The 13,551-nt window shown below is 39.3% G+C and overlaps 2 protein-coding genes and 3 non-coding genes across 6 annotated transcripts in view; 1 reads left to right on the top strand and 4 right to left on the bottom strand.

Moving 5' to 3' along the window:
- Nucleotides 1-431: 431 nt before the first annotated feature.
- Nucleotides 432-8,170, bottom strand: kansl2 (KAT8 regulatory NSL complex subunit 2). 2 transcript variants are annotated; one of them, XM_066708164.1, is made up of 10 exons: nucleotides 8,099-8,170; nucleotides 6,778-7,036; nucleotides 6,131-6,309; nucleotides 5,548-5,662; nucleotides 4,241-4,404; nucleotides 3,747-3,913; nucleotides 3,324-3,420; nucleotides 2,123-2,376; nucleotides 1,447-1,671; nucleotides 432-968 (listed from the first exon to the last, which is right to left on the bottom strand). In XM_066708164.1, exons 2-10 carry the CDS (start codon nucleotides 7,026-7,028, stop codon nucleotides 885-887), a joined length of 1,536 nt encoding a protein of 511 aa, XP_066564261.1. In that variant the 5' UTR covers nucleotides 7,029-7,036; nucleotides 8,099-8,170; the 3' UTR covers nucleotides 432-884. The 2 variants fall into 2 exon arrangements, with proteins under 2 accessions (XP_066564261.1, XP_066564260.1); XM_066708163.1 differs by lacking the exon at nucleotides 8,099-8,170 and having other exon boundaries at nucleotides 6,778-8,083.
- Nucleotides 1,854-1,990, bottom strand: LOC136754233 (small nucleolar RNA SNORA2/SNORA34 family). The gene has a single exon (XR_010817578.1). It is a non-coding gene; the product is annotated as a small nucleolar RNA SNORA2/SNORA34 family (small nucleolar RNA).
- LOC136754166 (small nucleolar RNA SNORA2/SNORA34 family) lies at nucleotides 2,970-3,106 on the bottom strand. The gene has a single exon (XR_010817546.1). It is a non-coding gene; the product is annotated as a small nucleolar RNA SNORA2/SNORA34 family (small nucleolar RNA).
- On the bottom strand, nucleotides 4,942-5,078 carry LOC136754234 (small nucleolar RNA SNORA2/SNORA34 family). Its single transcript, XR_010817579.1, has one exon. It is a non-coding gene; the product is annotated as a small nucleolar RNA SNORA2/SNORA34 family (small nucleolar RNA).
- Nucleotides 8,171-8,856: 686 nt separating the features above from the next.
- sarnp (SAP domain containing ribonucleoprotein) overlaps nucleotides 8,857-13,551 on the top strand; it is a 31,036-nt gene continuing 26,341 nt past the window's right edge. Inside the window, exons 1-2 of the mRNA XM_066708161.1 lie at nucleotides 8,857-8,981; nucleotides 9,797-9,896. Coding sequence (XP_066564258.1) covers nucleotides 8,949-8,981; nucleotides 9,797-9,896 — 133 coding nt within the window. The 5' untranslated portion in view covers nucleotides 8,857-8,948. The remainder of the gene's footprint in view (nucleotides 8,982-9,796; nucleotides 9,897-13,551) is intronic.

Here is a 13,551-nt window from a genome sequence, read left to right as displayed (position 1 = left end):
TGTATTACACAGTTCCATAAAATGCATTTCACATTCATTTGGACAAAGACTGTACCACACAGTTTACAAAGGTTCAGAAACTAGTGACAGTAAATATTATAATTAAATAAATATAGTAAAAAGAATTTCCCATTCACATACAAATCCAAAAAATTGAATAGCAGGTTATTGAAAGCTTATTAAGTGAATTTTAGTTTTATACTATGGAATCAAATTGTACATTCAAAGCAGAACATACTCATTCGAAGTGAAGTAACCAATTCAATATTGGATGGTATTGCTCAAAAACTAATTTTGATAGGGTGGGAACACTAAGAGGCAATACAAGTTGCAAAGAGGCACTGATTTTGGTCTTGAATTAAAAGTTACCAAAAAACAGAAGTGTAAGCTTAAATAAGAATGTAGATGTTCCAATACAAAACTGTACAGAATTAAAGATTTTGAAACTCACAAGTTGTTTTATTTCTTCACCATTAAATGTCCATTTAATCTATTACAAATTGAACACCATAGCAGGATCAAATGCACAAAGGCAAGTGAACATTATCCACCGCAACCCAAGTAACCTTTGAAGAGGTGCCAACAGATACTTTTAGTAATGTATTAAAATAGCCGATTTAGAGTCTGGAATTTACATATTTTACACCAGCAAGTTTTGGAGCACATGGACACTACAGTACTCAAAGTACAACTACTCTGTTCCACCGCAGTGCAATTAAGTCATGGAACAATGCGGTTTTGCTTGCAACAAGACCCAGAATTAAATGATAGATAAGCATTTCCAGTGACAAATGTCACCTACTAATTGTCAAATAGCTTAACAAGGTACCAGTGTTGATATTAGATGTGTATTTTTTATATTTAGTATGGCTACTCTGTGCTGGTCAGGTTGCATCTGTAGGCATTGTGTTGAAATTTGAAGACATTCCTTGCATCACTTCACCTCCACTGATTCCCAATGAAACACCCTGCAAAAACAAAAGCAGACCAGAATGACTTGAAGAGCAACTTGAATGGTATAAACACAGTGAAATGTCAATAATGTGTTGCTTCAGAAAACCAAGTAACCTTTGAGAAAATTGCTGCTTACTTGAGTATGTGTATACATATATCCTTTAAAATCTACTATAAAACATTATACACCTAGCAATTTGAAGAGGAAGACAAAAAACAAAAGGTACATTTAATTGAAATCCATCCATTTTCCATTGATCCAAAATAAAAAGGGCAAACCTTTTAGAATAGGATTATAAATTAGGCCATTTCCCACCATAATTAATTTAACAAACAGCTACAATTATCCACATACAACTGGACATCTCACAAGTGAAGACTCCCGAAATAATTCAAACGCACATCTACATAAGCCATTGGCCGTGCATATTAGAAAATTGTACCTGTGCCTATAGCAATGTTAGTTGAGCAAAAGGAAGGCAAAATGCATACCTGGCCCTCCATAGGCTGTGTGTGCCTGTCCGAGAGGTCCAGCTCTGAAGGATGGGACGCTGAGTTGTGCCCTGCAGCCTCCAGACCCGGCTGCTCCTCCCCAGTCAGAATGTCCATCGGCGCTTCTGCAATCTCCCGGATAGACTGGTCCTCCAGCGCTAGGGCCGTGTCAAAGAGCAGGGGAGAGGGGGGACACTGCAGCCCATCCCCCACCACGTCTAAATCCTGCAACCACACAAACAGCATCCAGTTCACTTCAGTCCAGAGCTCTGCCTCAATTATTGTAAAAGAGGATTTCTTTTACATTCATGTAGTCCTTTGCATTTGCAATGTCTGCCAAATTGAACGGGCAAGAAAATGGGCAAAACATTAGATGAGAGTATATAGATCAGCTTTAGTGTTTTAAATGGTGTCCCTTCCAACTGAATTGGGCATCCCCTCTTAAAAACCGTGAGATGTCCAACAGACCATAGGAAGGTATTAATTTCGGCTCCTGTTTGAAACCAACAGCTACTTCAAGCTACAGGCCTTGATTCAGGGCCGTTTCACAAGAGGTCTATATAAAGAATAAATGAAATAGGCACGGCCCATTCCTGGTCAGAATGAACTAGACTAAAACTAAATAAACTAGAATTAAATGGTTACAAACTGAGAAAAGAATAAAAACAAGTCTTACGTCACTGAACTCCAGAGGCAGGTTCTCTGTGGGCTGCAGCTCGGCAGCGCTCAGGTACAGGTCCATGGGCACAGGCGCCAGCTGCTCGGGAACAAGGGCCTCCTGCTCGGGTTGGTACATGGGTGGTGGCAGAGACAAATGCAGTGGGCACCGAGGCTCTTCTGACTGACCCATGTGCACAGGCCGGTCACAGGGCACATCCTTCAGGCCAGGGCACATCTTAAACAGCACCTGGTTACTGTCCTGATAGATGTCTATGTAGCCACGGTGAAGGAAAACCCAAAGAAACTATGGAATTGAATGGGTGGCTGCTGAAGGTTTTATAGTGGAATCTCAAATTTGGCTTGACCGAGAGGTGGATATGGCATGGCGGCAGAATACTCATTTTGAAAGCCTGAAATTGTAGCAAAGGTGGTACATAAAAAATATAATTGAAAGAGCCATCTTGTTAATTATCTATACTGTTTCTTTATATACTTTAATCTATGACAAATTCTCATAAGTGAAATTAATGAATGGAAGAAAAATATATGCCGATATTTTAAAACCGTAAACATAATGGCACAAACATGTTGGGAAAACATACATTTTCCTCCAAATATAGGACTTACTGCTATAAAGGTATATGTAAATGTAATGCTAGTGTGAAGTTAAATAAGCAAAACTAAATCATGTCCCTTTCCATGAGTACTTATCCGAGATTTCGTTTTAGGAGAGCAATACGAGCATCTGTGTATTTCAAATGAACATCCACAATCTTATTACATTAGTTATACATTTGTAACAATGGCAAGAAAACTGGCAAATCATTAGAAGAGAGTATATAGAACAGCTTTAGTGTTTTAAATGGTGTCCCTTCCAACTGAATTGGGCATCCCCTCTTAAAAACCGTGAGATGTCCAACAGACCATAGGAAGGTATTCATTTTGGCTCCTGTTTGAAACCAACAGCTACTTCAAGCTATAGGCCTTGATTTAGGGCCGTTTCAGAAAAAAAGCGATATATAAGGATAAGCTAAATAGGCATGACCAATTTCTGGACAGAAAAGCACTACTTATACTAGAATGAAATAGTCTATACCCAGTTTATATCTATTCTGTAACTGGGCTGCTGGTCAATTCCAGTCTAGTGCAAATCTTTTACCTTTTTCAATTATTGACCTGAAGCAATTGATAGTTTATGGAACTCCAGTAAAGGATACGGGAAATGCAGTGACGCGTCATTGGAAGGCACTGGTTTGAACATCGGGCACCTTCAACAAAGGAGATGCACCTCTGGCTTGAGCGAGTGGTGTGAGCCTGAGGAAGAGATTAGAAGATTGTACAATAAAAAAAATTGAGCATCTGTCAACTACCAGACAAAAAAAAACAAAAAAAAAAACACGCTGCTTTCATTACTGGAACTGGTAAACTGTGCCCTTGATTTGCATGCAAGTGTCAGGTTTTACTTAAAATTTCAATGTTCATGTAAAATACAATATGGAAAGCAGAGAAGATAATACTGTAAGACTGCAAGAGGAACAAGGTAAAGAGCATTCAGTTTAACAGCAAGGTCTGCATTAAGAATTAAAGTAAGAAGGGCACGTGTGTTCAAAAAATGTTGGCTATTCTTTGTACAAACTGACTTGTTGGGCAGCCCCTTCTGTAGCTGCCAGCCTACGCTCCCTGAGCTGTCGGTGTAGCAGGGCCTCCACTCCATAGCGCCTGCGATAACGCCGCAGCGCTTTCAGCTTCTTCAAATTCTCCCTCTCCTTCATCGAAAGCCCCTCAGGACCGGTCAGCAGGCTGCTCCCTGTACAAAACAGATGCCTGCTCCAGTTCAAAACAGCATCACTCCCCATTTTAAATGTAGCATGCACATAAACACACTCTTGCTTTGCAGAATTCTAAAAGTTCTTGTATGATTAGTGGCTGTCTGTGGGACAGTCAGTAACATAAGTGCCAGTTATGTCAATCAACATAGTATTGTCATAATAAATTCACACACATTCCAGGGGTTTAAAGACATTCTGATTCTTAACACTGCCTGTAAAAAATACTGAAGATGCAGGGAGAGAAACTTTCACGCATTACACTAGTTTTTTGTGAAATATTATACAAGAAGCCCAGGCCGCGTTACCTATGTTCTCATGTTCAACTTTGCGACTGTGCAGGTATCTGCGTTTCTTCTCTTTGAGAAGGTGTTGCAGACGTTTGAACTGGTCGATGTAAAGGGACTGCAGCCGGATCAGCTTTTCTCGGGTGATCAAAGCCACCTCCTCCGCCGTATACACTCCTGCATGTCTGCCGAACAAAAACAAACTATTTAATCAAAGAAAACAAAATACAGTTAATTTACTTCTGTGTAATCCTTTTCCTAAAGAGATCAAAAGGTAATGAACCCAAGAGTAACTGAGGCACTAACACGTCTTCATTAGGATTAACAAAAGCAAAATCTGCATATGGTATCGGAACCAAAACACAACTTCTTTTGTGGGGTGTATCATTTTATCTTACGTTGTTGAAAACCTGCTAAAAACACTACAAAACTAAGGATTTTTTTTTCCAATAAACCATTGTACTTTTAATGAACCTCAAGTAAACGAACAGGTCTCAATTTTAAGGGCTACAATAGAATAAATTGATTAAAAATAGATATTCACAAATCATTTTCTGAAACAGACTGAACAAATTACATAGATTTAAAAGGGCTGCTTAAATTTGACGTACAAATAAAATAGAACAATGAACAACCATTTGTAAGAATGTAAAATTTAACAGGCGAGAAAATTGGCAGAACATATTAAATGAGAGTATATAGATCAGCTTTAGGGTTTTAAATGGTGTCCCTTCCAACTGAATTGGGCATCCCCTCTTGAAAACCGTGAGATGTCCAACAGACCATAGGAAGGTATTCATTTTGGCTCCTGTTTGAAACCAACAGCTACTTCAAGCTATAGGACTTGATTCAGGGCCGTTTCAGAGAAATTGATATAGAAGAATAAGATAAATAGGCCTATTCTGTAGCTGGGCTGCTGGTCAATTCCAGTTTATTTAAAATATTTTACCTATTTAAATTATGTGGTTGAAATGAAGGTGTACTTGTGATAGAGATACACAAGTATCTTCTGGTATTGATATTTGATATAGAATACTGGCACAACCCTAGGTATAATCACACTATATGGGTGCTTAAGATACTGTTTTACTTCCTCACTCAATTAAATTAATCTAAACCTCACTTTTCATCTCCATTACCATGATCTCCACCAGGGCAGCAGAACCTCAAAGCTTTGGGGCATAGACTCCTTCCCTTCAAAACATTTGTGAAGACTTCGAGAGGTGGATTTCATCTTTCTATCAATCATCTTTATAACACCGATCCGTATTAATTGCATTTTTATATTGAGCATTTAACACCCATATTACAATGTAGAATAAGCTTACTTCAGGGGGTCCTCATGGTCACTGTCAATGCTGTCAGCCTCACTGTCAGGGTCTCCTCTCCAGGTCTGATCCACTACAGCTGGCTCTTGTTCCTCCTCACTCCAGCTGTCTTCATCTAGAAAGAAGACGCATCTGTTGAGCCCTCAACCTCAAAAGTATAAATGTAATGTATGCTTTATAAGTTGGTCGTATGTTGCATTACAGGTTCCTTTTGTACATTACATTTGCTTAAAGGTAATGGCAACTGGAAAAGCACCAAAGTGAAGGTGATCCACCTCACCCCCCCAAAATTATAAAAATTACAACTATACAATTCTCTTTTGCATCTGTCCAATGTATATGTTGCTTTCAAAATTCAACACTCTGGGACACTTCTGCAATCTGATAAAATTCCAGTTTTCATTCTGCCCAATTCTGATTTTAGGTGAATGTACAAGTGAATAGATATATATGTATACAAATAGAATGGGCACAGGTACAGATTAAGTTGCACACCACCCCCCCCCTCTCCTCCCCCACCCCCCCCAACTCCTTCATCTATACTACCTTTGAGAATAAATTCCTTTAGCCCACAGGTCCTTACCCAGTATACGATTGGCTTCGCTACGGCCGCAGTCCTGGCCAGGAGGCCCCGGCTCTGGTTTGCTGTATCCGCTGAGCTGAGAGAGCAGAATCTCAGGTGAGGGGCCAGACGAGGCCTTTCTGAGCTGAGCCTGGAGAGCCAGTGAATTCCTACGAGCGTGCTCAGCACAGAACGAAACTCTGCAAAACCACAACATGCCACCAGAAGGATGTTAGAGGCAACCACAGAGCACAGCAGAGCTCAGCGCATCCCGAACAATTACATCAGCCTCCACACAGATGCACAAAACACACAGACTGCCACAATCTCCACATATTCTGACAGGAAGATATCAGCACATTAGCAGCAGTATTACCAAAACTGTACTCCCCAACCTCACTTTCATACAGTCCCAATGTTATCAACACAATGCCATGAAACTCATAATAACAGATGTTCTACTACATAATACAAACTTGCATTGTACAAATTTTGCAGGACAGGTCCAGGAGCTTTGTAAAATTGCATGAGAAATGCAACTCTTGTTGATTATTCACCCTGCAAAGCCACAGGATTTGTTGACCTAACAGCTGGTTTCTTCTCAAAGCTTCCTAATTGATCTGAAATAAAAATCAACCCTTAGAAACTCATTTTCAAGCAAAACTCACCCATCTTTCTTCTCAGGCTTGGGGGCTGCATTGGGGCAGCGCTTGGTATTTTTATTGGAGACATAGCTGCACTGTCTGTAAGGAGCATTCTTGTCATCCAGCACATGTTTGATGCAGAACTCCAGGCCCTCCAGGCGAGGCTGGGAACAGGGTCTCCGGGCATAGGAGCAAGTCTGGGGCTCCTGGGCTCGGGCTGTAGGTGCAGCACGGCCTCTGCTTGATGGTAACACATGGATCCGGATTCTGTTCATGCCCAGACCTGAGAAAGACAACGAGACCGTGTAACAGCAGGAACAAGGACTGCTATGTCAGACATAGTAATCTCCCATTCAGATCATCAGCGTGTGAGAATGTCTTGGTTTTGGCATCTTTTTCTTTGGTCTGGTAAACCACATATTTTGTGTAAATTTCCCAACATGCATCAGGACTATGACAGGCTTGGAAGATTGTTCTATGGAATTAATGGTCAAATACTCATCAATATACTTACTTAATCAAAAATAAGTTTGATAGGGCTTGTCTTTGTATTTATTTTACAATTATTTTATATTAGGCACTTTTGATACCTATATTTATATTTTTGTATTCATATTTCTGGTAGATCAGTTACACTCAATGTGATCAATGTGAAAATGTTACTTGAGAAGCAGTATGTAATTAGTGATATAAAATTATGCTGAATCAAATATATTGGTTCGATTTGTTATTTTCTATGCACTTGATCAAATTTCAAATGCACGTGTTTTTCCAACTTTTCACGCTGTTTTCTATGAAACAATGGGATGGCATCATCAAAATAAGGCTATCTCGGGTCTCACAGAAACCTTTTAAATAGTATGTATTTGAAGTTTATGCTACTATTTGTTGGAGGCTGGGGGGTCGTGCACCCCCACTGAACAGTCTCAGGCAGACCAGCGACTCGCTCGTTTCATCCCCGCTTTATTCTTCACGCCTCAGGCTTACTGGAGGGGACTTAACCCAACTGTGTTATAAAATGGACGGACAATTGTACAAAACAACATCACTTGAACTGGTTTGTATTACTCCTTTGTATTACTCCGGAGAGCCGCCTTTCATTTTAAACTCCCTTCTCTCCATGCCCTTCGTTGCGCAGCATCCCGCCTCATTCTTATCAGCACGTCAGCCATCTTAACATCTCCAATAAAATATCAGATTCTCTAAAAACTAGTTAACGGAGTCCTCTACTATCACATTGATCGGCATTATTTGACCGATATTCCACTGATACACGTAAAACACAACAAACAAACATCACTAGTGTGGCTCATTGTTTCAACGCCACGCTTTTAAGACATCTTACCTCAGTTTTAGTTGCTTCGCAAATGACTTAAACAGTGACGTGGACTCGCAGGGTTCGCTCGCCGCCCACAAGCCCCTCCCACAGCGTAGTGTCCAATTGGTCGTGTAAATTCTTTATTGACACAGTATTGGCCCTTTGAAGTGCCTGTCTACAATAGTTGCAAGTTATGATTGGTCAAGGGACATGCTAATCAGTTTAATTTCTTTACATGTTTTTATTCTGCTTCTATAGATTTACACTGATACAGCAGCAGTAGCAAGAATAAATACATATAGGAAGTCTGGCTGCTGGTCTGGTTGTTATTATTTTAATATTTTAATTGTTTGTTGAACAATAATTCAGAAATTGAATTGAATTTGATTGAATCGAGTTTAACAAAACTTGAATTTATTTGTAGTAGTTAAATTATTACAGCTCTTGTCTTAATTGATTTTATTTTGGGATACGTTTATTAACCTTACCGCAAAGATTACATTAAAACAAACATGCATAGGTTACGTTTACCAGCATTTTATATTCATGAAACCTATTGCTTTTACATCATTTACCCATACTTACAATTTCAAATGAAAAGATGATACTAGGATGGGAATGTATTAATCTATATTCCAGATACAGAAACAAACATGAAGTATATATAAATAAAAAGAGTAGGAATAGGAAAACAACTAAAAGACAAACTAATGTTGTTCGAAATGTTTTTCTTTTTTTTTGCTTGCAGCAGATTTCTTTTTCTGTTGTAGTATCTCTTTAAAATAAACGCATCAGTCTTAGCCAATCAGAAATCGTCTTAGTGACTCATTAGTAAAGCAGACGGCGGTTGGCTGAGGCTTACAAGCATCGAATCAAGATGGCAGAGGTTGTAGAGCTTCACAAACTTAAGGTAAGAAGAAAAAAAAGCAAATAAAGCACATAAAAACGTAACTTTATGTAACGCAACTTAAGCAATCTACATGATATCGCGCATGTTTATGTACTGGTAGGGTAGTGGATAGATCTGTCCGGAGATTTTAAAAAGTAGTTTAAATGGGTGCTGCCAAAGCGCCAAAAGCAATCGTCGCAAAATGAAAAGCCATGGATTATTTCAAATGTAGGATTTCACGCATTTAGCGATGATTGTATTACTGTTTTAATTGACTAGTTTGGTCTGGAACATATTCGGAACACTTCTCTAAATTAGCTTTTTCTTTTCAATTTGCCTGTATATGTCTCGTAATTATTGTTTCACGGATTAAGGATTTGGGCCTCTTGATTATTTGCACACATGGATCGGCAACGCTCAGCTTGTACTTCGTTTTATCTAATTTGTTGGGTTTTGGTTGTATCATAGCAGTGTAGCCAACATTTTGTTCGTATTGCATTCCACCCATAATGTATACTTCCATTCAAAGGAAAGCCAATGTATGTCCACACAGCCGGATGTACTTGATACTCAAGTGTAAACAATGCACAATATAGTACCTAGGTATTTAATAGCAAAGTTAATTTGGTTGCATTGAATAAATCCCATTATTCGATCCCACTCAATCAGCGTGATGGGAGAGGTTTAAACTAGTTAATACCTGCATTTTTACAATTAGCTGGTTTCACAGACCTTGATTGGCATTAGTCTTGACCAATGGATAGTCGATGACTTGTGCCAATCTGAGTTTATGAAACCAGCCCGTAGTTGATCTGTATTTCTTTGTCCATTTTTAGTTGGCTGAACTGAAGCAGGAGTGTGCAGCTCGAGGTCTGGAGATCAAAGGTAATAAGGGGGAACTTGTGAGCAGACTGCAGGCCTACCTGGAGGAACATGGTAAGCTGACACACTCATACTTTCTCCCTGTCTCCTCACAGGCCAGAGGAAACTTGCATTCTCTGATTTTATTTCCGGTTATATATGCTTGTAAGCATTTTTATATTGGTTCACATGACAGTGATGGCTTACTCTAATCATGGAGATCCTTAGCCCCCAACCTCTGTAATGTTGTCTGTTTATTTAGTGCATATATTAAACTGGAGCTGGAGTTAATTTGATTAATTGGGACAGGGATCTCAAGCTCAGTCTTTAGAGGGTGTGTCTGATTTTTATTCCAACCAGAGTTCTCCATTAACTTATCTACTTATATTATCACTTGGAGATCATCAAGATTGTTTCAAGGTATTTAGCAGATGAGTACCATTTTGGCTGGTTTCTCAAACCTCCATTAGCACTAGTCTACAGCACTACCTAAAATAATATTGTTTAGTCCAAGACTAGGGTCTGTGAACTCAGCCCCTTTACCTATTAACAGTGATTTATGCAAAATGGTCATACTGTATACCGCATATCATGCCCACTGGAAATGACTGATAAATGCCCTGTAGTTTAGTTAGGGTTGTATTCTCAGGACAGAATCGGTGTTTAACATCTGAAAATATGTATGGTCTAATGAGCAATAGGGATGTGATCTGTTGAAATGTGGATTTTAAATTAAATCTGTGTGGCTGTAGTGCATTTAGTCGTATTTGCTAGTATTACTGTAAAAACATTTATTTTTTTAGAGATTAACTTTTATTTAAATGACAGGCTGTACATTTGTTGGAGCTGATCATTACATTCAATTTTAGGACTGTGAATGTGTTGGAATAAATGTATACTTATTTTGCTTTCAATTAGCCTAACTGTTCAGAGATGCAAAAGCTAGTTACTATTGAACATGGTTTAAGTTCTTAACCTGTACCTAATACTGTTATTAATAGTCACTTTAATAACTAATGATAAAAATCATACCACAGAATATAAGCAAGTCCCAAATTGATTTGTGCAATCAGCCTTCGCTGTAATGACTTTGGACTGAACTGACCCGTTCCCAAGTAAACAAACATGGCACGTGCTTGGAATAATGGAATGTATGGACTGAATGAGCAGACTGGCTCATATATATGTTGCTTCAAAATCAGTTTAGCATTGCTAAAAAGTCTAACATTTGTCTGTTAGATAACAATGGCATTTTATTTTAATGCCTACTGTTGATTGCCGCTCTATGTAGCACTAATGAAGATGAACGGGATTGTGGTATTTGTCATTCCTTGTCTGTGGTTGGCTAAACTAGAACTTACCTCAGCTAAGGATGGCTTCCTCACAGAAAAGTTCTGCATGTAAATACTTTGACAAAGTAGTTTACAAACTAGTATGTAAACCCACCTAAAAGCCAAACGCCTTCTGTGGTACTAGTAATGTCATGTAAATGTAAACATTTCATATTAAGTTATCTACCTACATAGCCAGCGATTGCCTATGGGCTTTTTAGTTTTTGTATTCACTGGAACTTGAACACACAGTGATGTTTCAGATTTGATTTTATATAGACCAGGGGTGGGGGACCTTTTTCCTATCAAGGGCCATTTGAGTGTTCACAAATGTAGGTGTATTAAATAAAGTTGCGGCCCGTGATTACATCAACACATTAATACAGATGAAACTTACATTCTAATGCAAGAACATATCACTTTTTTTCTAAACGCACACACTGCTGTCAATACATAAATAACTATATAGCCTACAGTAAGGAAAAAGCTCAAAAACGGCATACAATGAGATAATGAAACGGTGGGAAAAAAATATTGGAATAATGCTCAAAAGCAATATTTTATAGTTCAAAAATTCTGCATCTATATTGCATTTATCAAAACATAATTGTACACTAAAAAGTAAACATTTTCAACACTGTGTAAACTGTGTTTTCAACATACAAAACTATAGTGAATAAAATCAGTGTATATCAATAAACTATGTACTATACACTCACCTAAAGGATTATTAGGAACACCTGTTCAATTTCTCATTAATGCAATTATCTAATCAACCAATCACATGGCAGTTGCTTCAATGCATTTAGGGGTGTGGTCCTGGTCAAGACAATCTCCTGAACTCCAAACTGAATGTCTGAATGGGAAAGAAAGGTGATTTAAGCAATTTTGAGCGTGGCATGGTTGTTGGTGCCAGACGGGCCGGTCTGAGTATTTCACAATCTGCTCAGTTACTGGGATTTTCATGCACAACCATTTCTAGGGTTTACAAAGAATGGTGTGAAAAGGGAAAAACATCCAGTATGCGGCAGTCCTGTGGGCGAAAATGCCTTGTTGATGCTAGAGGTCAGAGGAGAATGGGCCAACTGATTCAAGCTGATAGAAGAGCAACTTTGACTGAAATAAGCACTCGTTACAACCGAGGTATGCAGCAAAGCATTTGTGAAGCCACAACATGTACAACCTTGAGGCGGATGGGCTACAACAGCAGAAGACCCCACCGGGTACCACTCATCTCCACTACAAATAGGAAAAAGAGGCTACAATTTGCACAAGCTCACCAAAATTGGACAGTTGAAGACTGGAAAAATGTTGCCTGGTCTGATGAGTCTCGATTTCAGAGACATTCAGATGGTAGAGTCAGAATTTGGCGTAAACAGAATGAGAACATGGATCCATCATGCCTTGTTACCACTGTGCAGGCTGGTGGTGGTGGTGTAATGGTGTGGGGGATGTTTTCTTGGCACACTTTAGGCCCCTTAGTGCCAATTGGGCATCATTTAAATGCCACGGCCTACCTGAGCATTGTTTCTGACCATGTCCATCCCTTTATGACCACCATGTACCCATCCTCTGATGGCTACTTCCAGCAGGATAATGCACCATGTCACAAAGGTCGAATCATTTCAAATTGGTTTCTTGAACATGACAATGAGTTCACTGTACTAAACTGGCCCCGACAGTCACCAGATCTCAACCCAATAGAGCATCTTTGGGATGTGGTGGAACGGGAGCTTCGTGCCCTGGATGTGCATCCCACAAATCTCCATCAACTGCAAGATGCTATCCTATCAATATGGGCCAACATTTCTAAAGAATGCTTTCAGCACCTTGTTGAATCAGTGCCACGTAGAATTAAGGCAGTTCTGAAGGCGAAAGGGGGTCAAACACAGTATTAGTATGGTGTTCCTAATAATCCTTTAGGTGAGTGTATATTTAGCCTGCATACCTGACAGCTCGTATAGTCCACACAGGATATGTTTCTGCATTTTCCCTGCATGAGCTCATACCTCACACTGCATTTTGACAGCCCTCTCCAGGTGAACACTTTTATTCCACGAATATACACTCACCTAAAGGATTATTAGGAACACCATACTAATACTGTGTTTGACCCCCTTTCGCCTTCAGAACTGCCTTAATTCTACGTGGCACTGATTCAACAAGGTGCTGAAAGCATTCTTTAGAAATGTTGGCCCATATTGATAGGATAGCATCTTGCAGTTGATGGAGATTTGTGGGATGCACATCCAGGGCACGAAGCTCCCGTTCCACCACATCCCAAAGATGCTCTATTGGGTTGAGATCTGGTGACTGTGGGGGCCAGTTTAGTACAGTGAACTCATTGTCATGTTCAAGAAACCAATTTGAAATGATTCGACCTTTGTGACATGGTGCAT

The sequence above is a fragment of the Amia ocellicauda genome, chromosome 7 (genome assembly GCF_036373705.1).
Source record: "Amia ocellicauda isolate fAmiCal2 chromosome 7, fAmiCal2.hap1, whole genome shotgun sequence".
Taxonomy (NCBI): Eukaryota; Metazoa; Chordata; class Actinopteri; order Amiiformes; family Amiidae; genus Amia; species Amia ocellicauda.
This window is presented reverse-complemented; position numbering and strand designations above follow the sequence as displayed.

Excerpts from the sequence above, each read along its gene's own strand:
- kansl2 (XM_066708164.1), bottom strand. The coding sequence starts at position 7,028 with ATGAACAGAATCCGGATCCATGTGTTACCATCAAGCAGAGGCCGTGCT. Across the intron at positions 4,405-5,547 it reads GACCATGAGGACCCCCTGAA|ACATGCAGGAGTGTATACGG; the intron begins GTAAGCTTATTC and ends TTTGTTCGGCAG. Across the intron at positions 3,914-4,240 it reads AGTTGAACATGAGAACATAG|GGAGCAGCCTGCTGACCGGT; the intron begins GTAACGCGGCCT and ends TGTTTTGTACAG.